The sequence below is a fragment of the Pipistrellus kuhlii genome, unplaced genomic scaffold, assembly GCF_014108245.1.
Source record: "Pipistrellus kuhlii isolate mPipKuh1 unplaced genomic scaffold, mPipKuh1.p scaffold_m20_p_3, whole genome shotgun sequence".
Lineage (NCBI taxonomy): Eukaryota > Metazoa > Chordata > Mammalia > Chiroptera > Vespertilionidae > Pipistrellus > Pipistrellus kuhlii.
Genome location: NW_023425529.1, coordinates 91,153,680 through 91,181,655, shown reverse-complemented (window position 1 = coordinate 91,181,655; position 27,976 = coordinate 91,153,680). Strand labels below are relative to the sequence as shown.

Genomic DNA, 27,976 nt, shown 5'->3' with positions numbered 1-27,976 from the left:
CCCCATGCTGCCTCTCAGACATGGCTGGAAACTTTTGTGGGAACTTGAGGGTCTGCTGAATCAAGTGATGAAGGCTTAGATCTGGATGTGTTGAGTTAGTATAGGGCTGGGGTGTTGATCTGTGAGTGCCTTGGGTGGGCCTCAATGAGGCTGGTTGACCTATTTGGAAATGTCTTTTGTGAGAAGTGTATCACAGGGCATGTGGAGGTATTATTGATATGAGAAAATGCTAAGTAACTGATTTACTATCTGAAAAGGGATTTACTATCGGGGAAAGGGAGGGAGGAAGAGACTGAACATAAACTGTGCACCTATGGATGAGGACATTGGGGGATGGGGAGGGGGCAGAGGGTGTGGTGGGAACCTGGTGGAGGGGGGAAGAAATGAGGAACCTTTGTAATAATATGAACAATAAAGATTGATTTAAAAAAAAAAATAGAATGGAATGGAAAGAAATCAGCATGGAAAGTTTTTGAAACCTAAACTGCAAGAAGTTATGACTTGGGTGAAGAATTCATGGGAGAAAATCACTGACAGTTGCATTGCATGAGAGATTTGGTCCACTGATTCTGAAAGAAATGGAGTCACAAGAAATTCACCAGGAAATTCAGGAATTAGATTGTTAGGATGATGTTCCAGAAGATGATGACATGATTGTCATTGAATAAATTGAGTAAATTCTTGATACTGTAGGATTCACAGTTTGTCTTGTTTGTATTGACAACTACCGTACTACCATACCGTATACAGGTAATAAATTTCCTTTATTTTCATTTAACAATAAATGTGTACCGTATTCTTCTTCATGGAAAAATAAGACATCCCCTTAAAATAAGACCTAGCGCATCTTTGGGAGCAAAAATTAATATAAGACACTGTCTTATTTTTGGGGCAATGGTATGTTCCAGCTAAACCAACACCTTTACTATTCCTGCAACATGCCCCTCTCTCAGAGCTATTACAGTTACTATTCCTTCTTTCAAACCATCATCCTTTACTCCACCACACTTCTGCAAGCTGCACAGCCAGCTTCTCACTCCCAACCCACCCCTTCAAGCGGTCACCTTCAAATATCACTATCTCAGGTTGGCTTTCTTAACATGTAAAATAGCCACACTTACCCTGACTGCTATCATTCACCTGTTAGATGTCAGCCCGGGCACCAAAGAGTGCCAGACTTGATTTCCAGGCATGAACCTGGGTTGCAGGTTCAATCTCCAGGGCGCATGTGGGAGACAACCAATAGATGTGTCTCTCTCACTTCAATGACTCTCTCTCTCTCCCCACTTCATGCTCTCTAAAAAATCTATGGAAAAAGTATCCTGTAGGTGAGGATTAACAACAAACAAAAAAGAGACACAATTCTCTGCTCCCTAACACCCACCTTTCCCATTCTATGTCACCATATTTTACTTATATTATTGATTATCCCACACTGCATGAATTTTACCACCCCAGACTTCATGAATGTCTAGTCTATTTTGTTCTATGAAACATGTTCATCACTAGGCATATAAGCAACCACTATATATCATTTGAATCAAGTAAAATGAAAAACATTCAACTACACTAAAATTTTAAAATGCCAATTAAAATAACAGGCAAGATATAGTATTTTGAACAATTAAATCTTAAAATCCTAACACCCATTTATCATCAAGAAAAATATTTTTAAATATACATCAATTAGTATAAATTGGTATAAAATTATTAGAGAACAATTTGACAGTATCAATCAACTTTCAATATGCGTAACTTTTGATCTAGGCCTTTATATCTCACTTTAAATGGTTCTTTTTTTCTTTTCTTTTTTTTAATATATTTTATTGATTTTTTACAGACAGGAAGAGAGAGGGATAGAGAGTTAGAAACATCAATGAGAGAGAATCATCGATCAGCTGCTTCTTGCACACCCCGTACTGGGGATGTACCCAACCAAGGTACATGCCTTTGACCAGAATCGAACCCGGGACCTTTTAGTCCTCAGGCTGATGCTGTATCCACTGAGCCAAACCGGTTTTGGCTTAAGTGGTTCTTTTTTCCCTTTTTTTTTAAGGTTGTTTTTAAAAAGGAGAGGAAAAGAAATAGAAACACCAATGATGAGAGAGAATCATTGATCGACTGCCATACTGGCTAGGCTTTAAATAGTATTTCTGCTCAATTGTTGTTGCTCAATGGTTGAGCATCAACGCATAAACCAGAAGGTCATGGTTTGATTTACTGTCAGGCCACATGCATCATTACAAGCTCAATGCCATATATGGGGCATGCAGCAGGAGCTGATCAATGATGTTTCTATGTCTCTATCCCTCTCACTTCCTCTTTGTCTAAAAAACATAAAATTTTATATATATATATATATATATACATACATACACACACACACACACACACACACACATTACAATAAAAATACTGATTTCTTTTAAAAAGTAAATTAAATAGAAACTCTAACTACTTAACAAATGTTTTATATAATCTTTAGTTTATTATTTGTTTTATAAGATTCTGGGTTGTTGTTTTTTTAACCAATTTTAGAGAGAGGAAGGGAGAGGGAGAGAGAAATATCAATGTGAAAAACATCAATCAGTTGCCTCTCATAGGCATCTAATAGGGGATGTGTACTGATTGGGATGGAACTGGCAAACTTTTCGGTGCACAGGACGAAGCTCAACCAACTTAGCCACACTGGCCAGGGTGTTTTAATGTGTGTTTTTTTTGTTCTTATTTTCTATTCTTTGGTTGATTACTTATCATATATCTCCACCACCTGAAATGTAAGCAGAATAAGAGCAGTAACATTGCAAAGTTGCAATGGTAACAACCTAGAACAGTGCCTTGCACCAAGATATTCCAATATTTGTTCAATTCAGTTACAGTTTTATTCATTATAATAAACAAGTGACTGGTTAAAATGTATTTATACAGCAACTTACATAAAAAGTTGCATCAGCCCAGCTGATATGGCTCAGTGGTTGAGTATTGACCAATGAACCAGGAGATCACCATTTGGTTTGACCTATGAACCAGAGAGATCACTGTTCGGTTCCCACGGAGGATACATGCCCAGTTTACGGGCTTGATCCCCAGTGTGGGAAGTGCAAGAAGCAGCCAATCAATGATTCTCTCTCATCATTGATGTTCCTATCTCTCTCTCCCTTTCCCTTCTTCTCCAAAAATCAATAAAAATATATTTAAATTTTTTTAAAAGTTGCATCATATTGAGTGAAAAGCAACTGATAAAATAATATATGATATTTTAACAATAGGCTAATTTTCTTTTAAACCCTAACAAGAGATAAAATGTGCCAAGGTATTAATCTGGGACCGCCCCCAACTCTACTTCCCAAAAAAGTCTCCTTTTAACTAATTACATACCTGAAGTAAACTAATTAAAGAAATATTTTCATAAATCTAGAGTTCATTGTTTCTCTAACATAAATACTGCCAATATTCTCCTACCTATTCACCACAGGCCATTATAAAAGTAGTGATTTTTCTAAGTATTAACTTAATGTTATTCCCATATACAAAGAACACTAGCATTCCATGTAGACCAGGCCACTCTAATAACCAGATTGTATGACTAAACAGAATACCTTATAATCCAAAAATATTTTAAAACAAATGTGATATAATAAATAGCCTAGACGGCACATATGTAAAATATCTTTATCACACAATCTTACTTATGATATTGTTGAGTTTTCTGCATTAGCTTCTCTGGCAAGCCATCTTCGTCATCAAACTGCTCCATTGGTTCCACAATGACGGGACGTGGGGTCCTGGACAGGTAGGGAACATTAATAAGGATTAATATAGTATCTAAAATTAACATTCTGGGGCAATGGTATATGTACAAAGATAATAATTTAATTTTAAAAAATAAATAAAATAAAATTATCATTCCTGAAAGTGCCTGCTGGGTACTGCATACAGGTGTTTAATTAGTGTTTATCAAATTGCAGGCACTCAGTGAGTAGCTGTTGACCTTACTTACAATCTTCTAATCTACACGGATAGCATATTGAAGTATTTTTCTCAGTTTCAATGGTATTTCGAATTTATTATTGTTGCTGCTATTGCTGTTAAACTTGATAGTACTTTGATTCATATATCATATTGATCCAAGTACTAAATATTTTGTGATCAACAGAAACAAATTAACAAAAAAGCAAATAAATTTCAATGTATTTAATGCTGGGGGGGGGGGGAATAAATAAATAAACAAACAAATAAATAAATAAATGAAATTAACATTCTCTTAGCAATGTTTTACAATTCCAAGATATATACTTGGAAACTGTCTCTCAAGATAAATTTCTCAGCACTTACCATATATAATCAATCATAAAATCAATTACTATTTTCTGAGCCAGACACAGGTGAACAACAAAATCATACAAAAACGAATGCTTGTTCCTAGAGCACAGAGTCTATTTAAGATGACAGAGAAGGCCGAGACCGGTTTGGCTCAATGGATAGAGCGTCGGCTTGGGGACTGAAAGGTCCCGGTTTTGATTCCGGTCAAGGGCATGTACCTTGGTTGCGGGCATATCCCCAGTAGGGAGTGTGCAAGAGGCAGCCAATCGATGACTCTCTCTCATCGATGGTTCTAACTCTCTATCTCTCTCCCTTCCTTTCTGTACAAAATCAATAAAATATATATTTAAAAAATAAATAAATAAATAAATAATAATAAAAAAAAGATGACAGAGAAGAAAACCCACTATGAACCTTTATTAACATGTAGTTAACCTTTATATTGTATAAAGGGAGTTAGAAGATACAACATACTCGAGGAGCAAGGTAACAAGAGGAGGATATCAAAAACAGTAGAAAATAATGTAAACTCTAACTGAAAATTTTTTTTGCCTTCACTAAAATGGTTTGAGCGTTGTCCCATACAATGGAGGGTCACAGGTTCAATTCCCAGTCAGGGCACAAACCCAAATTGTGGGTTCAATCCTTGGTCAGGTATACATACAGAAGAAAACTAAGTATGTTTTTCTCTCTCCCTCTCCCTTTCTCTATCTCTAAAATCAATGGGAGCATATCCTCAAGTGAGGATTTAAAAAAAAAAAATTTTTTTTTTTATTTTTTTTTTTACCACAGAACTGAAAATTATTTCTCAAATTTTTAAATACATTTTATTGATTTTTTTACAGAGAGGAAGGGAGAGGGATAGTTAGAAACATCGATGAGAGAGAATCATCACTCAGCTGCCTCTTGCACCCGCAACCAAGGTACATGCCCTTGACCGGAATCGAACCTGGGACCCTTCAATCCACAGGCCATGCTCTATCCACTGAACCAAACCAATCTCGGCTATTTCTCAATTTTTATCTCTTGGTTGCGGGCACATCCCCAGTGGGGGATGTGCAAGAGGCAGATTCTTTCTCATCGATGTTTCCAACTCTCTATCTTCCTCTACTTCTAGCCTTGATTCTCAGATAGCAGACTCCTGTGATTTTTCTTTCTCCACTGATTTTTCACTTTGCATAGGTCATATGCCTGCTCAGTTTTTTAATGGGCCAGGATTCCTACATTCCCTCTGGTGGGGCTGAGGGGACTGTGCATCTCCATCTTGTGGCTATGGGTAAAAAAAAATTTTTTAATAAAATAAAAAGACTCCTAACAGGTTTGGCTCAGTAGATAGAACATGAGCCTGCAGCTTTCCGGCGGTGACGACCTCCCCACGACAATATGCCTCTCGCTAAGGATCTCCTCCATCCCTCTCCAGAAGAGGAGAAGAGGAAACACAAGAAGAAGCGCCTGGTGCAGAGCCCCAATTCCTACTTCATGGATGTCAAATGCCCAGGATGCTATAAAATCACCACCGTCTTTAGCCATGCACAAACGGTAGTTTTGTGTGTTGGTTGCTCCACTGTTCTCTGTCAGCCAACAGGAGGAAAAGCAAGGCTCACAAAAGGATGCTCCTTCAGAAGGAAGCAGCACTAAAAGCACCTCAAATCAAGATGAGTGGGAAACCATCCCAATAAACACATTTTGGATACAAAAAAAAAAAAAAGAACATTAGCCTACAGACCAAAGGATCCCAGATTCGATTCCCATCAAGGGCATGTACTCGGTTGCAGGCTTCTCCTCAGCCCAGGCCCTGGTTTTTATATCCAGTAGCAAAATGCCTTCCAAAAACAAAATAAGCAATTTGCATTAGCACCAGGAGTTATAAAAATGCCCATGTGCATCATTTTCATTCACTGTGTATTTTTTTAATATTTACCAACTTAAAAAATTTAAGTTTGTCTTTCTTTAATTACTAATTAAGTGATTTAAATATCCAGCCACGCCCTGCCTAGCCAGCGAGGTTCTATGGTTAGAGCGTCAGCAACAAAGGGTCAACGGTTCAAGTCCCAGTCAGGGGTACATATCTGGGTTGTAGGTTTGATCCCCATTCCCAGTAGAGGCTCCTGAGGCAACCAATAGATGTGTCATCTCACATTGTTTCTCTTTCTCTCTCTCCCCCCCTCCCTCCCTCGCTGCCCTCCTCCCATTCTCTCTAAAATAGCAATGAAAAAAATATCCTTGAATGAGGATTAACAACAAATACCTACCCACAACTAACTCTCCTCATTTAAAAGAAAGTCCTAGAAGTTGAAGAATTGGTATAGTAGGAAGAAGTAATAAATTCTTTCTCAAAAAGAATAAAAATGAAAAGGACAAATATATAGCAAATAGATTAATAGTACACATAACAATGATTTGAGCTACATCAATATGGGCTTGATCCCTGATAGGGGGCATGCAAAGACAGCCAATAGATGTTTCTCTCTCTCTCTCCTGCCTCTTCCTCTAAAACTCACTTTATTCTTTTTTTTTTTTCTTTTCAGCACTGTTGTAGAGTGCCTTCCATTCACCAGCTACTGAGGCAAGCAGGGAATGGAACGGGTATCTCTGCCAGCCCTGTTTTCCCTCCCGTCTCCGAAGCTGTAAAAATCAATTTTTTTAAATCTTTTTTAAATTGCCCTTGGATTTACCATAAATAAATAAATCCCAAAGGTATTATTATATAAAAAATTAAGTAGAGATGTAAAGGAGAAAGTCCAAAAATGTCTTGAAATCTTTCTATTAAAAAAAAGGTATAAACTTTTAAAACTTAAAAGAAAAAAACAAACTGAAGCACATTCTGAAAAAACTGTGCTGAACTCTTCCAATGTCCTATCCGGTTGATGTGGTTCAGTGGCTGAGCATCAACCTATGAACCAAGACGTCATCATTCCTGGTCAGGGAACATGCCTGCGTTGCAGACTCAATCCCTAGTGGGGGCATGCAGGAGGCAGCTGATCAGTGATTATCTCTCATCGTTGATGTTTCTCTCTCTCTCCCTCTTCCTTTTTCTCTGAAAAGTTTTAAGAAGAGAAAGGAGTACCTTAAAAAGCTTGATATAAACTTGCTGTTTGCCCCACTTTAAGAAATAAAAAATTAGCCTTAGCTGGTTTTGCTCAGTGGATAGAGCATTGGCCTATGAACTGAAAGGTCCCAGGTTCAATTCCAGTCAAGGGCACATCCCAGGTTGTGGGCTCAATCCCCAGTGGGGGACTTGCAAAAAGCCAGCTGACCCATGATTCTCTCTCAACATGGATGTTTCTATCTCTGTCTCTCTCTTCCTTCTTCTCTGAAATCAATAAAAACATCTTTTTTTAAAAAAGAAAAAATCAAAAAAAACTTTATTTAAAGTTCCAATGTCCTGGCACTGACATTTTGTCATTTGGAGAACTATTACAGATAAAGAAAGATGACAACTAAATTCAACGTGTGGTCTTTGATTACTAGACTGAAAAAAGATTATAAAGACTATTACTATGCAATGGGGAAATTTCAAACACAGACTATATATTAGATAATACTGAATAAATGTTAAATTTTCCTAAGTGTGATAATGATATTGTAGCTTTTTGAGAAAATATTCTCAGGAGACACATGCCAAGTATTATACTCAGGGGTATAGTATAAAATCTGTAGCTGAATGACATGAATTTGCAAGCAAAATTTGGGTGTATATATACTGGGTGGGGGGGTGGGGAGGAATGTGGCAAATGCTAACTATTAGTAAATGCAAATATCATTAAAGGGTTGTTTTAAAGAGAAAAAATCTTCTCTTAACCAAAACTGAAATTAACACATTTTTTTGTATTTTTCTTTTTTTTAAATATATTTTTTATTGATTTTTTTACAGAGAGGAAAGGAGAGGGATAGAGCTAAAAACATTGATGAGAGAGAAACATCGACCAGCTGCCTCCTGCACACACCCCATTGGGGATGTGGTCGAAACCAAGGTGCATGCCCTTGACCAGAATTGAACCTGGGACTTTTCAATCCACAGGCTGTCCCTCTATCCACTGAGCCAAACCCGTTTCGGCTGCATTTTTCTTTATGGTCCTCACCTAAAGGTATATGTTTTTATAGATTTTGAGAGAGAGAAAGCAGGGAAGAAACATCTACTGACTGCCTCCAACCAAGGATGGAACCCAAAACCTAGATCTGTGCCCCTGACCACAAACCGAACCCACAACCCTTTGGTATACAAGACGACATTCTCTAATCAGGTAAGCCACCAGGCCAGAGTCACATTTTTCTGCTTTTAGGGAAGCAACTCCAACATCATTATAATTTTTTTAACTTTTTTTTTATTGATTTCGAAGAAGGAGGTAGAGGGAGAAAGAGAGAGAAACATCAATGATGAGAGAGAATCATTAACTAACTGCCTCATGCATGACCCCTATTGGGGATCCAGCCCACAACACGGGCATATGCCCTTGACCCAAATCAACCTGAAACCCTCCAATCCTCAGTCCACCCTATCCTCTGAGCCAAACCGACTAGGGCTCCAACATTATTTTTAAGTATCAGCTGACCAATGTTTCTCTCTCATTGATGTTTCTAACTCTTTATCCCTCTCCCTTCCTCTCTGTAAAAAATCAATAAAATATATTTTTAAATGCTCAACAGTATAAAAAAGATATAACAACTATGAAAAAAGAACATCAGATAAAGCATGATATAACACATTGGAAGGAATACACAGCATTAGGGGAAGCTGAGGTTCGAATCACTGAATTAGAATAGAGTTGAAAATATCAATCAATTACAGAACTCTTTAGAAAAAAACAATTAAAAAAACAGCTTCAGGAAGCTGTGGGACAATGTGAAACATAACAATATTAGAATAGGTGTGCCAGAAGAGGCAGAAAGAGAGAAAGGAATAGAAAAGGTGTTTGAAGAAATAGTTGAAGAAACTTCCCTAACCTGTTAAAGAAAAATCACACAAGTTCAGGAGGCACAGAGAACCCCAATAGGCCCACACCCAGACACATCATAATTAAAATGCCAAAAATTAAAAACAAAGAATATTAAAGGAAGAAAGAGAAAAGAAAACTGTTACCTACAAACGAGTTCCTGTAAGGCTGACACCTGATTTATCAGAATCTCTACCGGTCAGAAGGGAATGGCAATGAAGTACTCAAGGTAATGGAAAGCAACGATCTAAACCAAGATTACTATATCCAGCAAAGCTATCATTCAAAATAGACAGTCAAATAAAGCACTTTCCAGACAAAAAAAGGCTATCGGGGCTCATCACCACCAATCCAGCATTACAAGAAATGCTAAAGGGATGCTAAGAAGAAAAAAAACACAGAGGGAAACCTAGACATACAGAATTAAAATGGCTATAAATTAAGTATCTCTCAATAATTACCCTAAATGTAAATGGGCTAAATGCTCCAATCAAAAGGTGTAGGGTAGCTGAATGGATACAAAAATAAAACCCAACTATATGCTGTCTATAAGCGACCCACCTCAAAACAAAAAACACACAGAAGATGAAAGTGAAGGGATGGGAAAAAAATCTTTCCATGAAAATGGAAAAGAATAAAAACTGGAGAACCAATACTCATATCCAACAAAACAGACTTTAAAAGCATCCTGCTAAGTGAAATAAGCCAGTCAAGAGAAAAATATCATATCTCACTCATTTGTGGAATATAATGAACAATATAAACATATTAACAAAAATGGAGCCAGAGAGGGAAAAATATCCTAGGATAGACGTAATCCTGTTATTTTCAGATTTTTAATATTTCCTACAACTTTTATAATATCATACTATTTTAGTACAGTTTTGATAAAATTATTATACTTAAAATCAATTTATTCTTGAAATATTAATGTTTACTGCATGTAATATTATATGTAAGATCATTTTTTCTTGAGTAATTGGTGTTTATTGCAGGTAACATCATACTTAAAATCATTTTTCTTGAGATATTAATGTTTAATACATGTAAAATTATTATTTTAAGATCATTTTCCTTGAAATATTAAGGTTTGTTGCATGTAATATTATTATATTTAAAATCATTTTACTGGAAATTTAAAAGAAAGAACATCAGCAAACAAAGAAAACGCATGTTAATATAGCAACAGGGTTAATGACTATTGTAATTACATAAAATTAATTTTAAGCAAATGGAGAGATATACCATATTCATGGATTGAAAAATGTCAATAATGTGAAGATGTCAGTTTCCCCAAATGAGCTGTAGACTCAAAGTAATTACAATCAAAAGCCCAGGAGAGCCCTGGCTGGCCAGTTCAGTGCTTAGGGTCAGCCTGCATATGTGAGGATTACAGGTCCAATTCTCACCACCTACCACCCTCCGGAGTGCTTGTGGGAGGCAACCAATAGATGTCACGTGAATGTTTCTCTCACTCTCTCCCTCTCTCTCTCTCTTTTTCCCTTCCCTCCCTTTCACTCTGTCAAAAAGCAATGGAAAAATTATCCTCGCCGAAACCAGTTTGGCTCAATGGATAGAGTGTCGGCTTGGGACTGAAGGGACCTGGGTTCGATTCCAGTCAAGGGCATGTATCTTGGTTGTGGGCATAACCCCAGTAGGGGGTGTGCAAGAGGCAACTGATCAATGACTCTCTCTCATCGATGTTTCTAGCTCTCTATCTCTCTCCCTTCCTCTCTGTACAAAATCAATAAAATATATTTTTTTTTAAAAATTATCCTCACTCCTTGGGTGAGGATAAAATTTTAAAAAGGCTCAGTAAGATATTTAACTAACAACTGATTTTAAAAAACATTAAGGTTATAAAAAGGAAAAAATAATAACCTGAAAATTTTTGAAAAAATAAAGATGAATGATACTACCGGATTTCAAAGCATAGGCTATATTGAAAAAATAAGAAAAAATGGTAACAAATGATCTAACTCTACAACTCAAACAGTTAGAAACAGAACAACAAGAAAAGCCCAGTGTAAGCAGAAGGAAGGAAATAACAAAAATTAGAGCAGAGATAAACGACATAGAGACCAAAGAAACAATACATAAGATCAACAAAATCAAGAGCTGGTTCTTCGAAAGGATAAACAAGATAGATGAACCTCTAGCCAGGCTAACCAAGAAACAAAGTGAGAGAGGACCCATATAAACAAAATCAGAAACGAAAAAGGTGAAATAACAGACCCCACCGAAATAAAAAGGATTGTTACAAAATACTATGAACAACTCTATTCCAACAAACTAAACAACCTGGAGGAAATGGACATATTCCTAGAGAAATAAAACCTTCCAAAACTCAATTAGGAAGAATCTATAAATCTCAATAGAGCAGTAACTTGGGAAGAAATTGATACAGTCATCAAAAAGCTTCCAGCAAACAAAAGCCCAGGGCCAGATGGCTTCATAGGAGAGTTTTACCAAACATTCAAGGAAGAACTAAAACCTATCCTCCTTAGACCATTCCAAAAAATCCAAGAGGAAGAAACACTTCCAAACTCCTTCTATGAAGCCAGCATCACCCTAATAACAAAACCAGATAAAGATAACTCAATGAAAGAGAATTACAGGCCAATATCCCTCATGAACATAGATGCCAAAATCCTCAAAAAATTCTAGCAAATCAGCTCCAGCAGAGCATCACAAAAATGATACACCACGACCAAGTAAGATTTATTCCAGGAATGCAAGGATGGTACAATATCTGCAAATCAATAAATGTTATACATCACATAAACAAACTGAGAGGTAAAAATCATATAGTCATATCAATTGATGCAGAAAAAGCATTTGATAAAATCCAACACCCTTTCCTGATAAAAACTCTCAACAAGGTGGGAGTACAAAGACCATACCTCAACATAATAAAAGCTATATATGATAAACCCACAGCCAACATCATACTCAATGGGCAAAACTAAAACCATTCCCTCTAAGAACAGGAACAAGACAGGAATGCCCACGCTCGCCACTCCTGTTTGACATAGTACTGGAAGTACTAGCCATTGCAATTAGACAAGAAGAGGATTTAAAAGGCATCGAAATTGGAAAAGAAGTAGTAAAGTTATCCTTATTTGCAGATGACATGATATTATACATAAAAAACCCAAAAGACTCCATTAAAAAATTAATTGACTTAATAAATGAATTTGGCAATGTAGCAGGATACAAAATTAACGCCAAGAAATCTATGGCATTTCTATACACCAACAGTGAACTTACAGAAACAGAGACTAAAAAGGCAATCCCATTTACCATCGCACCAAAAAAATTGAGATACCATAGAATAAACTTAACTAAGGAGGTAAAAGACCTATACACGTAAAACTACACAACACTGAAAAAATAGAGGAAGATGTAAACAGATGGAAGAACATACCATGTTCATGGATTGGTAGAATCAACATCATCAAAATGTCCATACTTCCCAAAGCAATCTATAGGTTAAATGCACTCCCAATTAAAATACCAACGGCATATTTCACTGACTTAGAAAAAATTCTTCAAAAGTTCCATTGGGAACAACAAAAGACCCCGAATAGCCACAGCAATCCTGAGAAAGAAGAGTAAAGTAGGTGGGATCTCAATACCAGATTTCAAGCTGTATTACAAAGCCACTGTTCTCAAAACAGCCTGGTACTGGCACAAGAACAGACATATAGATCAATGGAAAAGAATTGAGAACCCAGATAACAACCCAAATCACTATGCTCAGTTAATATCTGACAAAGGAGGCACGAACATACAGTGGAGTCAAGACAGCCTCTTCAATAAATGGTGTTGGGAAAATTGGACAGATAAAAGAATGAAACTGGTTCACCAACTTACACCATACACAAAAATAAACTCAAAATGGATACAGGACTTAAACATAAGACGGGAAACCATAAAAATACTAGAGGCATCCACAGGCAGCAAAATCTCAGACATATGCCAAAAGAACTTCTTCACTGATACTGACCCTAGGGCAATGGAAGCTAAAGAGAAAATAAGCAATTGGGACTACATCAAAATAAAAAGCTTTTTTACAGCAAAGGAAACCATCAACAAAAGAACAAGAAAGCCCACTGTGTGGGAGAACATATTTGCAAATGTTATCACTGATAAAGGTTTAATCTCCAACATCTACAGACAGCTTATACAACTTAATAAAAGGAAGATAAATGACCCAATTAAAAAATGGGCAATGAATCTAAATAGAATCTTCTCAAAAGTAGACAGAAGGAAGGCCAAGAGGCACATGAAAACATGCTCAAAGTCACTAATTATCTGAGAAATGCAAATCAAAACAACAATGCGGTACCATCTCACACCTGTCAGAATGGCCAACATCAACAAATCAACAAATGACAAGTGTTGGTGAGGTTGCGGAGATAAAGGAACCCTCTTGCACTGCTGGTGGGAATGTAGACTGGTGCAACCACTATGGAGAACAATATGGAGTCTCCTCAAAAAACTGAAAATGGAACTTCCATTTGACCCAGGAATCCCACTCCTAGGAATATATCCCAGGAAACTAGAAACACCAATCAGAAAGGATATATGCACCCCTACAGGGTATAGGATATAGCAGCACAATCTACAATAGCTAGGATTTGGATATGGCCTAAGTGCCCGTCAGTAGATGATTGGATCAAAAAACTATGGTACATCTACACAATGGAATATTATGCTGCCATAAAAAAAAGGAATTCTCATCATTTGCAGCAACCTGGATGGAATTGGAGAACATCATGCTGAGTGAAACAAGCCAGTCAATGAGAGACACCACATGACCTCACTTATTTATGGATGATAACGAACATTATAAACTGAAGAACCAAAAGATAGATATAGAGACAGTTAAGCAACAAGCAGTCTGTCAAATTACAGCGGGGAGGTTGGGGAGATCTGAGGGAGATAAGAGATCAACCGAAGGACTTGTATACATGCATATAAGTACAACCAATAGACTAAAAACTCTGGGGAGGGAGGGTATGTACAGGAAGGGGGGCATTGGTATATGTACAAAAATAATAATTTAATAAAAAAATATATTAAAAAAAAGCATAGGCTAAAGAAAGAACAGTACAGGTCAAGGAAAGAGAAAGTGTGCAGGTTTTCTTTTCCAGACTTTTGATAAAGATAAAAGGTAATGAAGAAGAAATAAATACTCTTTCCAATTAATGGTGTTGGAACAAATGGGTTATCTACAGTATTTTCTGGCGTATAAGACAACCGGGCGTATAAGACGACCCTCTAATTTTACAGTTAAAACATAAGTTTAGGCCTATATTCGCTGTATAAGACTAGCCCCCACTTCCGAGGCAACACCAGTTCTTTTTTTAATTAAATTTTTAATGAATGACATTTTTCAAACATACCGTAATATACCGTACATTGATACAATAAATGGAAGGTCTCTTCACAAATGGCAATGCCATGAACTTGACTGAGAAACAAGAAATCCAAAAGAGAACATTAACAATGATGGCATCATCTGGAAAGAAAATTACATGAAGAACTTGCAGAAAACGCTTGTTTGTGACTGACTGGGATGATAAGAGATTTTTCTAGGCAGAGGAGCATTGTGAGCTTAAAATCCTTCAAAATCCTCATCATGTTCTTCTTCTGACATAAGTTCATCAATGGCCTCTTGTGGTACATTTGTAAGACAGTCGTCATATGGATCAAATTCCGAATCAGATGGTGTGGCTTCGGCTTCCCGTTCATCTTGCCACAAGAAGTCATCCTCCATACCATCCAAAGAATTTGATATGCCACACTTCTTGAAAGACCTGATTACTGTTTCTTCAGTAATATCATCCCAGGCTTTTATGACAAAGTTACACAAAACATCCAATTGTGGCGCACGCATGTTTCCTCCTTTTGTGAATAACTTTTCGCCGCTAACCATCCACTCATTCCACTGTTCTCTAATGCGATCTTTAAATGGCTTGTTTAGGCACATATCCAGTGACATCCAGATGTCAATTCTCCAGGAATAACTTCCGCATCTGTGTTTATTCTTGCCAGCCTGTTCTTTGTGCTGGTAGTTAAATGAGCCCTGAACATATCCCACACCAGTAGGCTACGTTCTTGACAAAGTCCACCTGGTCGCCTACTCCATACATTATCAAGCCATAGCTTTACCCCTTCTTCATCCATCCATCCTTTTTCATTCACATGTACAAAAACTCCAACAGGGAACTTGATTTTCGGCATTGTTTTTCTTTTAAAAATAATCATTGGTCTTAGTTTGGCACCATCAGCTGTACATGCTAGTACCACTGTAAAACTGGACTTCTCACGTCCTGTTGTTTTAATTAACACTGTTTTTGCACCTTTTGGATTAACAGTTTTATTTCCAACCACAATGAAATTCATAGAAGTTTCATCCATCTTTCTGATCTGACTTAATTCATAACCATGTTTCTTGCGCTGTTGTATTACATACTGATGGAAAAGACTTACTTTGCTGTCAAGACCTGCAGGTAATTTTTGTGCAATTTTGGTTTTTTGCCTCAGTACCAGATTGTGCCTTTCCAAGAACCTAGTACTCCAGGATACAGTGGCCTTAAATCCTTTGCTGTTAAGTGCAAACATACGTATTTTGTTTCGTGTCACTACATAATCATTTAATGATGCTCAAGAACCATGTCTGCTACATGCTTTTCGAGTTCTGGCCAATAAGGGGTGTCTCTTCTTAATGCACACTTACTCCTTGGCATACTCTTTAATGCATCTTCATTTGCTTTCCAGTCTCGGACCATCTTTTCTGTTACTCCATATTGTCTTGCCGCAGCACAGTTATTGTGTTCCTTGGCAAAGTTTACAACTTTCAGTTTGAAACTGGCTTCAAATTTCCTTCTTCTTGCTGGAGCCATGATGGGTTCTTTTCTACCAGCCATTTGTTGTACACCCACTAATCTTTTAGGCCGGGGTTATACAGTACTGTAGCTTCAGCTACACACAGAATGTTCTACTAGGGTACCTTTTAACTCACTGTATGTGTCCTGATACAGCAGCTTTGTCAACACAGAACGTTCCTGTGCTGCAACTGATGTACCACGGTGAGCCAATCACAGCAAGCAAAGGTTCAAAGGCTATAATAGACCGCCTCTCTGACTCTGGCCAATCTGAGCAGGCTTTTTACTAGAACACAGTGTAGTTTTGGGTACAGAACATGTATAATTTGCATGCATAAAAAGCCTGCTTGGATTGGCTGAGTTAGCGAGGCAGTCTGAGCAGCCTTGCAGTGATTGGTGCGGGATCGAGTTGGAAAATTTGTTTAGCGGCATATTGAGACTTTTTCGGCATATACTAGGCGTATAAGACGACCCCCGATTTTCTGTTGACTTTTTTTCGTTTCAAAAGTCGTCTTATACACTGGAAAATACGGTATATGAATTGTTACCTTATACTCCAAATGGATTACTGGTATAAATAAAAAAGCTATAAAATTTCTCAAGAAAACACAAGAAATGCTTTATTATCTACCTTAGGAAAAATAATGTTTTAATACAACATTACAAAATGCACAAACCATAAAAAAAATATATTTGAGCCATTCAAAATATATTTGAAGCATCCCGGGTTTGATTCTGGTCAAGGGCATGTACCTTGGTTGTGGGTACATCCACAAGAGGGGGTTTGCAGGAGGCAACTGATGGATGTTTCTCTCTCATCCATGTTTCTAACTCTCTCTCCTCCTTCCTCTCTGTAAAAAATCAATAAAATATTCTTTTAAATATATATTTGATAAATTAGACTTCAAAAAATATAAACATTTCTGCCCTTTGCAGAACACTATGAATTAAAAACCCAGTCCAGAACAAATAGTCATAATACATACCTGTTCCCAAATTTGTTAATGCGATAAAACAAACCACCCAATTAAAAAAAAAAAAAAAAGGCTTTCGCCCTAATCAGCTTGGCTCAGTGGATAGAGCATCAGCCTGGGGACTGAAGGATCCCATGTTCAATTCCGGTCGCGGGCACATGCCTGGCTTGCGGGCTCAATCCCCAGTAGAGGGTATGCAGGAGGCAGCCTATCAGTGATTCTCATCACTGATGTATCAATCTCTCTCCTTCCCTCTTCCTCTCTGAAATCAATAAATATATTTTTTAAATAAATAAAATTTTAAAAATAATTTTAAAAAGTTTTCAATACTTTACAAAAGATATAAAAAGAGTAAAGAGGACATGAAAAGATACTTATCATTAGTCCTTAGAATATAAAATTTAAACCACAATGAGACCCATTGTGTAGATATTCTACACTCAAAGTACCTTAAAGAAAGAGACACTATGAAATGTTTATAGAGATATGGAGCAACTAAAACTTTCCCATTTAATGCTGGTGGGAGAGTTAAATGGTATAACCATTTTGGAAGGGTTTGGCAATTTTTTTTTTTTTAATTTTTTTGTTGTTTATTTCAGAGAGGAAGGGAGAGAGATATTGGTAGAGACAGAAACATCAATGATGAGAAAGAACCTTTGATTGGCTGCCTTCTGCATGCCCCCTACGGGGGGAAGGAGGTTCCAAGCCCACAACTCAGGCATATGCCCTTGTCCAGAATCGAACCCGGGACCCTTCAGTCCACAGGCCCACACTCTACCCACTGAACCAAACCGGCTAGGGCTTGGCAATTTTTTATAAGGGTGAATATATAGCCATTAACTCTTAAATATACCATAGCCACATGAAAGCATAATGTTCATAAGTCTTATACACAAATGCTCATCATAGCTTTATTCATAATAGTCAAAATTCGGAAGAAATTTAAATGTCCACCCTTAGGTCACTGGACAAACCGTGGTTATAAACATATGATGGAATACAACTAAGGCATGACAAAAGAACAAAATATGAATACTACTATAAGGATGCAATCTTACAAACATTATGCAAAGCAAAATAAAATCAGACACCAAGAGTACATACTACGTTTCCATTTTTATGAAATATTAGAAAAGGCAAAACTAATTTATAGTAATAGATCAATAACAGTGTATGACAGGGATAAGGAGTGGGAAATAAATGCAAAAGGACACAAAAGTACTTTTGTTGGATGATAGAAATATTCTTTATCTTATGCTGGTACATTGTGTGAATACATATGATTTGTTAAAACTCACTGATTTAAAATTGAGTGCACTTTGATGTATGTAAATTATACCCCAATAAAGTTGATGAACATGTCATTCTTTCATTTATTATTTAAATTAGAGACCCAGTGCATGAAAATCGTGCATGGGGGCGAGGGAAAGGTGTCCCTCAGCCCGGCCTGCACCCTCTCCAATCTGGGACCCCTCAAAGGATGTCCTACTGCTGGTTTACAGGGAATAGGCCTAAACTGGCAGTCAGATATCCCTCTTGCAATCCGGAATTGCTGGCTCCTAACCACTCACCTGCTTGCCTGATTGCCCCTAACCACTATGCCTGCCAGTCAAATCGCCCCCTAACTGCTCTCCTGTCAGCATGACTAATGTCTAACTGCTCCCCTGCCAGCTTGATGGCCCCCAACTGCCCTCCCCTGCCTGCCTGGTCGCCCCCAACTACCCTCCCCTGCCAAACATCTTGTGGTGACCATCTTGTGATGACATGGGGGCAGCCATCTTGTGGTGGCCATCTTGTGATGACCTGAAAGCTTTGTGTGAGGGTGTGACACCACCTAGGCTTTTATTATATAGTATAGACATACCTTGTTTTATTGCACTTCACAGATATTGTGTGCTTTTATAAATTGAAGTCTGGGGACAACCCACCAGTCTACCATCATTGCCATTTTTTCAATAGCATTTGCTTTTTTTATGCAATAAAGTATTTTTAAATTAAAGTATGTACTTTAGACATAATACTGCACACTTAATAGATTTTAATAACAAACATAACTTTTATATGGACTGGGAATCCAAAAAATTCATGTGACTTGCTTTATCACCATATCTATTTTATTGGTTTGACTTAACCCAAATTATCTCCTCTATAAAATTTTGCTTTGCATATAATAGATGTTCAAAAGTTAAATGAAAATCATAATCTGAAACATTCCTAAGATTCAAATATGAATCCATATACTTCAGTTAGATGAAAGTATGACCCCAATTCCTAGAGGTACACAAAAATCCCTTATTAATCTTCACTGAGTCTTTACTCAATACCTACTGACCGTGTGCCAAAACAGTATGAACTACAAGGAAACACAGAAATTCAAAATAGAAAGAAACCCATATGTAACTGCCTAGGAAATAACAAGATATTTAAACTTACGTTGTTAGCAAGAATGCCCCATCACCACACCTTTCCAGAGCCTTTCGTGCAGGAGGTTTCGCTGCAAATTCTACAAAACCTTTTCCAGTAGCTCTACCGCGATCATCCACAACCACAACCGCTTTCTCTACTGGACCAAACTGGGAAAATGCTTGCTCTAGAAGCTCATTGGAAACAACTGGAGAAAGGTTCTTGACAGTCAGGGCTGCTCCATGTGTAGCAAAACGAATTCGGAGAGGTCTGCTCTTCAAAATGGTGCCATCCAGCTCTGCTTTTGCAATTTCAGCCAGTGTTCTGGATTCCTTTTTAAGAGGAAAAATCACTTTTTAATGATATCAACACAAAAAATTTATAAGAGTGGTTTGTTTCTAGGGACACTCGCTGGGTAGCTTTAAGAAATGACTGATAGAACCACTTTGTTTCTGTGTCTTTCAATTTTGGTAGCAAAAATTAAAGTTAATTTTAAAAATTAATTAATTTTAGCCCCACCACTGAGTGTCAGACCTAAGAACCAAGATGTCACATTTCAATTCCCATTCAGGGCACATGCCCAGGTTGCTGGCTCAATCCCCTGTAGGGGGCTTTCATCATTGATGTTTCTATCTCCCTCTCTCTGAAATCAATAAAAATATATAAAAAGTAAGTAATTTTAAATATTCTAGAAAATCCCAAGCTCAATATCCTATTAAAAGCCATCACGTAAAGGTTATCTGCTCATAAAAAATTACACACTACTAATTATTCCAAGCAATATATTTTAAAATCTCTTACATATGTTAAAATACTGTACATAATAACTATTCAAAACCAAGTACCAGTTGCTATTACTAGAAACTACTATAAAAACAAAATGTCCATGCATTTTTTTATATATTTTTTTCCATTGATATTTTAGAGAACAAGGAAAGGAAAGACACACATTGATGGGCTGCTTCTTGCATGCCCCCTATCAGGTATCCAGCCACAACATAGTCATGTGCCCAGACCAGGAATCAAACGGGAAAATTTTCCATGCACAGGATGAAGCCCAATCAACTGAGCCACAGCAATCAGGGCAATATTTATCAATATCTTAATAAAACATCTACCTCTCCAATGTCAGATTAATCACCTTTCTTTTCTATTTCCATTTTTCTTTGATACTAGAGGCCTGATGCACAAAATTTGTGCAAGTGTAGGCCTTCCTTTCCCCCGGCCGTGGGCAGGCAACCGGAACTTAGGCTTCCCTCACAGCCCCAGCTTAGTCAGGAAGGACGTCTAGTCTAATCAGCATATTATGCTTTTATTATTATAGACTAAGAGGCCAACCACTCACCTGCCTGCCTGATCACCCTAATCACTGGCCTGCCTGCTTAATCACCATTACCTGCTCACCTGCCTGAGAGCCCCCTAACAACCTCTGCCTTGGTCCCTGCTGCCTCAGCCCTCACCACCTCAGCTTTGTCCAGAAGGACATCCAGAAGGTCATTCAGCTGTCCAGTCTAATTAGCATATTAAGCTTTTATTATTATAGATTATCTGTGAAAACTATCAATATTGTTAATCACTTCTGCAGAAACTTTCATGAGCTACACATTTCTTAGCATTATATTAAAAGAAGCACACACGCGCGCGCGTGCGCGCACACACACGATCTATAAGAGTTCTCTCCATTACATAGAAAAGCAAGTGCACATGCACTTACAAACTAGAAATCACAAAAGATACTTCTTGAAAAGAAGGTATATAATGTAGGCATATAAAACAATAAACAACAAACTGGTAAACTTACTAATACAAGTATGTCCTTTTTCTTTGTGTTGTGGGAACTCTCCAGAGATGTAAAAGAGGCTTCCTATGCATTTGTAAGAGTACAAATATATATCTTATGAAAAAAGTCTGAAGGTCACAAGAGCTCTTTATTCAATCCCTAAAATGTTAACAACAGCTTCAATGTACTACAGTTAAGCAAAAATCTATCTACAGAGTTAATATTATTACAAAGACAAATGAATCCAAACTTTTTACAGATATTCAAAATGCACACTTTGTTTTTTACACTTAATAGAAGTAGTACTAGCAAACATTTAATGAGTAACTAACTAGGGATAATTACTATGTATTTAATATATCATATAACCTGTGATACGCTGTGATGTACATTTTAGGAATGGAGTCTTGAATTTAAATGCTGTCAGGTATAATTGCAAATAGGAAGGGACACAAGGAAATGTCAAGAATGGCAGTAATGTTCTATATTTTTATAGGAGTTTGAATTAAACAGATGAATATAATTACCAAATCAGCCCTAGCCCATTTGGCTCAGTGGATAGAGCGTCGGAGCAGACTGAAGGGTTCCAGGTTCAATTCTGGTCAAGAGTATGTAACTCCATTGCAAGAGGCAACCAAATGATGTGTTTCTCTCACATCAACATTTCCATCTTTCCATCTCTAAAAATGGAAAAATCTCCTCAGATAAGGATTTGAAAAAAAAATCACTAAATCATACAAGTTGTGCATTTTACTATATGTAGATTTCAAATACCTTAAAAAAAATAAAAAACATGGTGATTCAGTGGTTGAGTGTCTATCTATGAACCAGAAGTCATGGTTCAATTCCCAGTCAGGGCATATGTGATGAGGCCACATATACAGGTTGCAGCTACATCCCCAGTGTGAGACATGCAGGAGGCAGCCTATCAATAACACTCTCTCATCACTGATGTTTCTCTCTCCCTCTTCCTCTTCTTTTCCCTTCCTTTCTAAAATCAATAAAGATGTATTAAAAAATAAATAAATACTGGACTTTAGCATTTCAGAGTCATGGACTAATGAATAAAAAGAGATGAACCAGATATGTGACATAACATATACAGCCCAACTAGTGTGGCTCGATTCCCAGACAGGACACATGCCCAGGTTAAGGGTTCAATCCCCAGTAAAAGGCATGCAAGAGGCAACAGACTGATATCTCTCCCCCATAGATGATTCTCTCTTCCCCTCCCTATCGATGAATCAACAAAAATATTTAACATAAACATAATATATATCAAAACATTTAACTTGGAATCTAAGTGATGGGTGTATGCATATTCATTTCTGTCTCAAATATTTTATAATAAAACTAGAGGCTCTGCACCCTCTCCAACTGCCAGTTTAGGCCCACTAATGCCCCTGCCGCCTGGTCACCCCACACAGCCTGGTGTTCATTCGTTTGGTCATCCCTCACTAACCCCCCTGCCAGCCTAGTCATAGGCAGCCATCTTGTGAGAGCTTGAAGGTTAATTTGCATATTACCTCTTTATTATATAAGACTAGAGGCGTGGTGCATGAGTTCATGCAAGGGTGGAGTCCAGCTGGCCAGCACCCCAAAGGGGGCTGATCAGAGCCAGGTAGTGGCAGGGAGGGGATGTGGAAAGTTGACCAGCTGGCCTTGCTCCCAATCAGGGTAGAGGGGGCGGGTTGGGGATGAGTCAGCCAGGGTAGATGGGTAGTGGGCATTTGGGGGGACTGATCAGAGCCCCCATCGAGCTTGGTTGGCCGCCGCAGTGCATGTCATAGGGACCAGTCGTTCTTTATCTGCTGTTCAGGTTGCTTGGCTTTTAGATAGATGGATGGATGGATGGATGGATGGATGGATGGATGGATGGATGTTTGGGGGTAGGAGGATAAGAGAACATGGTGAGGCCTTTGCAAAATTAAAGAATATTTCTAGAGGGAATCACCTCTTCAGATTCAGTCATATAAATTTCACATCTTCCCTTTGTTGTTGTTAATCATCCCCTGAAGGTATTTTTCCCATTGATTTTTAGAGATGGAGGAAGAAACATGGATGTGAGAGAAACATCAATTGGGTGCCTCTCGCAAGCAGCCTGACTAAAGCTGGGGGTGGCATCTGCAACGCAGGTTCATGCACTTGACTGATAACTGATCCCAAGACTCTTCAGTGTTCAAGCCAAAGCTCTAACCACTGAGACCACCAGCCATGGCTTAGTGTGGGTGTTTTTTGTTGTTGTTGTTGTTGTTTAGGGAAGCAAGAAATTTCTATTTTTATTAAATCTAGTAATTCTTCACTGTTGGCAATGAGTTCAATTTTTTATACTTCTTGGCCCAAGGAAAATGTTAATGTGGTCACAATTTCCCATTCCATCACTCTTTTTTAAAGTTTATATTGTTCCTGATTTTAAATAGCTCCACATCAGGGTTTATTTGTGTGTTTTGTTTTAAGTATGTTTTTATTGATTTGAGGGGGGAGGGGGAGAGGGAGAGAAAAATGACAGGCTGCCTCCTGCACACCTCCTACTAGGGATCAAGCCTGCAACCCATGCATGTCCCTTGACCAGGAATAGAACTAGCTACCTCTTGGTGCATAGGACAATGCTCAACCAACTGAACCACACTGGCAAGGGTTACATCAGGGTTTTTTAACCTCAGACCACTGACATTATGGAAAATATAATTCTTGTTGGGGTAGGGCCTGTCCCATACATTATAGGATGTTTAAGTCAGTAGAACCAACTCGCAGTTTTGACAAACAAGAATGTCTCCATGGAGAGGCCAGTTTGGCTTAGTGGATAGAGCGTCAGCCTGCGGACTGTGGGGTCCCGGGTTCAATTCCGGTCGGGGACGTGTGCCTTGGTTGCGGGCACATCCCCAATGGGGGGTGTGCAGGAGGCAGCTGATCAATGTCTCTAACTCTCTGTCCCTCTCTCTTCCTCTCTGTAAAAAATTAATAAAAATATATTAAAAAAAAAAAAAAAGAATATCTCCATGCTTATAAGCATAACCAATGGACGCAAAACTCTGGGGGGTGAGGGCATGTATGTGAGTGTGTGTGGAGAGGGGAGGGAGCAATGGTAAGATATACAATGTGGAGAACAGTATGGAGTTTCCTCAAAAAACTGAAAATGGAACTCCCATTTGACCCAGTAATCCTACTCCTAGGAATATATCCTAAGAAACCAGAAACACCAATCAGAAAGGAAATATGCACCTCTATGTTCAGAGCAGCACAATTTACAATAGCTAGGATTTGTAACAGTCTAGGTGCCCATCAGCAGATGATTGGATCAAAAACTATGGTACATCTACACAATGGAATACTATGCTGCCATAAAAAAGAAGGAATTCTTATCATTTGCAGCAACCTGGATGGAATTGGAGAACATTATGTTGAGTGAAATAAGCCAGTCAATGAAAGAAAAACATAACATGATCTCACTCATTTATGGATAATAAAGAACATTATTAACTGATGAACAAAAATATAGATACAGAGACAATAAAGCAACAGACAGACTGTCAAATTACAGTGGGGAGGATAGGGATATGTGGGGGAGTTAAGAGATCAACCGAAGGACTTGTATGCATGCATATAAGCATAACCAATGGGCGAAAAACTCTGGGGAGGGAGGGAATGTATGGAAGTGGAGGGGGGTGGCCAATGGTACGATATGTACACATATAATACCTTAATTTAAAAAAATGGAGCCGAAACCGGTTTGGCTCAATGGATAGAGCGTCGGCTTGGGGACTGAAGGGTCCTGGGTTCGATTCCGGTCGGGGGCATGTACCTTGGTTGCAGGCACATCCTCAGTAGGGGGTGTGCAGGAGGCAGCTGATTGATGACTCTCTCTCATTGATGTTTCTAACTCTCTATCTCTCTCCCTTCCTCTCTGTACAAAATCAATAAAATATATATTTTTTTTAAATGGAAAAAAGATATGTACACATATAATGCCTTAATAAAAAAATGAAAGAAAAAAAAAAAGAATGTCTTCAGACACTGCCAAATGTCCGCTGGAAAACAAAACTACCCTATTTGAGAACCACTTCTCTAAATGTGTATTGAATTATTAGTAATCAATCAATGTATTTGAAATGAAAGCAGAGATTTCTTTAACTTCCAGCATCAGAAAAACTTTTACCAAGTAGTTATTATATTCCAGCCATTCATTATAACATTATCCTTGCCAAGTCTTATGAAGTAGGTTCTGTTACTTTCCCTTCACATATATGGAAACAGGCCTAAAGACGTTGAATTTACCTGCCCAACATCACACACTGCAAATGCTAATTTGAATCTATGCACAATTCGAAATCTCCACCAATACAAATCCTACCTTCCAGCTTGTTTCCCTACATCAGTCTGCACAAAAGGTAAAACTACAGGTTCTTAACTGAAAGGAATACAAAATAAATAAATAAATAAAAATAACATGAAACTAAGTGACTACCTAAGACAGAGACTGCATGAACTAAATCTAATGATTACCAGGGAATCCTTTCCAAACCACATGATCTTTACTCTTATTATTTATTAATGGTTAAAATATCCCACTAGAAGAATACTAAATTAATAAGTATAAGGAAACCCACTGATGCAAAATGGAAATAGCCTTCAAGTCTAATCAATACAAAATTGATTAAATAACTTACAGTATACATTCATACTGTGAAATACTATCATTAAAAAGAATCTAGCCTGGCCTGAGTCACTCAGTTGGTTAAGCAGATCCAGTGCACTGAAAGGTTGCAGGTTCAATCCCCATTTGGGACAAGAATGGAAGGCAATTGATCAATGTTTCTCTCTCTCTTATCCTTCCTCCTCCTCTCTCTAAGCATGTCCTCAGGTGAGGATTAAAAAAATAATAATAGCCGGGACCGGTTTGGCTCAGTGGATAGAGCGTCAGCCTGGGAACTGAAAGGTCCCAGGTTCGATTCCGGTCAAGGGCATGTACCTTGGTTGCGGGTGCATCCCCAGTAGGGGGTGTGCAAGAGGCAGCTGATCGATGATTCTCTCTCATTGATGTTTCTAACTCTCTATCCCTCTCTCTTCCTCTCTGTGAAAAATCAATAAAATATATTAAAAATAAAAATAAATAAATAAATAAATAAATAAATAAATAATAATCTAATGACACAAAAAGATGTCAAAGATATAATGAAAACTCAAATCACAATACAATGTATAGTTTGATTTTTATGGAAAAATATACAAAAGTTAAGTGATCATGCTTAGTAAGTGTACTAAGGGTAGGAAGATCTTTCACTAGTGTAAAATTATAATTAATAGAACTTCCCTGAAATAAAAGATGACTTGAAATTATGCTGAACAGCCGAAACCGGTTTGGCTCAGTGGTAGAGCATCGGTTTGCGGACTGAGAGGTCCCAGGTTCGATTCCGGTCAATGGCATGTACATTGGTTGCGGGCACAGCCCCGGTTGGGGGTGTGCAGGAGGCTGCTGGTCGATGTTTCTCTCTCATCGACGTTTCTGGCTCTCTGTCCCTCTCTCCTCTTCTCTGTAAAAAATCAATAAAATATATTTAAAAAATATATATATTATATAGAACTTGGATTCCTTTCTTAAAAAAAAGAAAAAAAAGAAAAAGAAATTATGCTGAACAGGCCCACTAAGTACATTTTGCATTGTCTAATTAATATTTGAACATTCTATAAGAAGCATACATTAGCCCAGCTTCAGTGGCTCAGTGGTTGAGCATCAACCTATGAACTAGGAAGTCACAGTTTGATGCGAGTTCAGTCCCCAGTTGGGGTATGTAGAAGGTAGTGAATCAATGATTTTTTTCTCATCATTGATGTCTCTCTCTCTCTCTTTCCCTCTTCCTTCCTCTCTGAAATCAATAGATATATTTAAAAAAAAAAAAAAATGAGGGAAGAGGGTTTAGTCTTCCATAATTAAATATAAGTAAATACAGTTAATTTCTAATTCTTTAATTAGAACACCCAAGCCCTGGCTGGCACTGCTCAGCTGGTTAGAGTGTCATCCCCTACACCAAAAGTTTGCAGATTCGATTCCCATTCAGGGCACATACCTAGGTTCCTAATTCTGTCCCAGTTGAAGTATGTACAAGAAGCAACCAATCTATGTTCCTTCCCCTTTTCTCCTTCCTTTCTCCTTCCTCAATCCTCTTTTCTCTGCCTCTCCCAGCCCCCCTCCCCTAATAAAAATGAATAAACATATCCCTCTGGTGAGGTTTTTTTTTTTTTAATTAAAAAAAAAAAAAAAATGATGCCCTGGGCTGGTGTGGCAGTTAGTTTAGTATAGTCCCATTCCCTGGTTAAAAAAATACCACCACCCAAGATTGTTGGATCCCAAACCCAAAATTTCTGACTTAGATCTACAAAGGAGCCCTAGAACTTACATTTTTGTTTCTAACAAATTCCCAGTTAACTGACTGTTGATGTGAGATAATTTTTGAGACAGAATAAGATCAGCATTGCTAGAATGAAGGGTAGGGGAAAATAAGTGGCCTTCCTCTTATACTACGGAGAGAATGGAACTGTTAGACATGGACCACACTTTTGTGAAATATTGCTTCAAAAATATGGTTTACTAAAGCTAAAAGTAGGGGCTAAGGTTAAAAAAAAAAAAAAAAAAAAAAAAGGCAGAAACCGAGTTCAGGTGAAAGTAAT

The 27,976-nt window shown here is 37.8% G+C and overlaps 2 protein-coding genes across 5 annotated transcripts in view; one reads left to right on the top strand and one right to left on the bottom strand.

Moving 5' to 3' along the window:
• PSPC1 (paraspeckle component 1) overlaps nt 1-27,976 on the bottom strand; it is a 103,385-nt gene that overhangs the window by 68,258 nt on the left and 7,151 nt on the right. For all 4 annotated transcript variants that reach the window (XM_036455595.2, XM_036455594.2, XM_045588506.1 and 1 more), the window contains exons 2-3: nt 19,561-19,862; nt 3,690-3,785 (exon numbers count right to left, since the gene is read on the bottom strand). In XM_036455595.2, coding sequence (XP_036311488.1) covers nt 3,690-3,785; nt 19,561-19,862 — 398 coding nt within the window. The remainder of the gene's footprint in view (nt 1-3,689; nt 3,786-19,560; nt 19,863-27,976) is intronic.
• LOC118728750 (40S ribosomal protein S27-like) lies at nt 5,659-6,031 on the top strand. The gene has a single exon (XM_036455597.2). It carries the CDS (start codon nt 5,707-5,709, stop codon nt 5,959-5,961), a length of 255 nt encoding a protein of 84 aa, XP_036311490.1. The 5' UTR covers nt 5,659-5,706; the 3' UTR covers nt 5,962-6,031.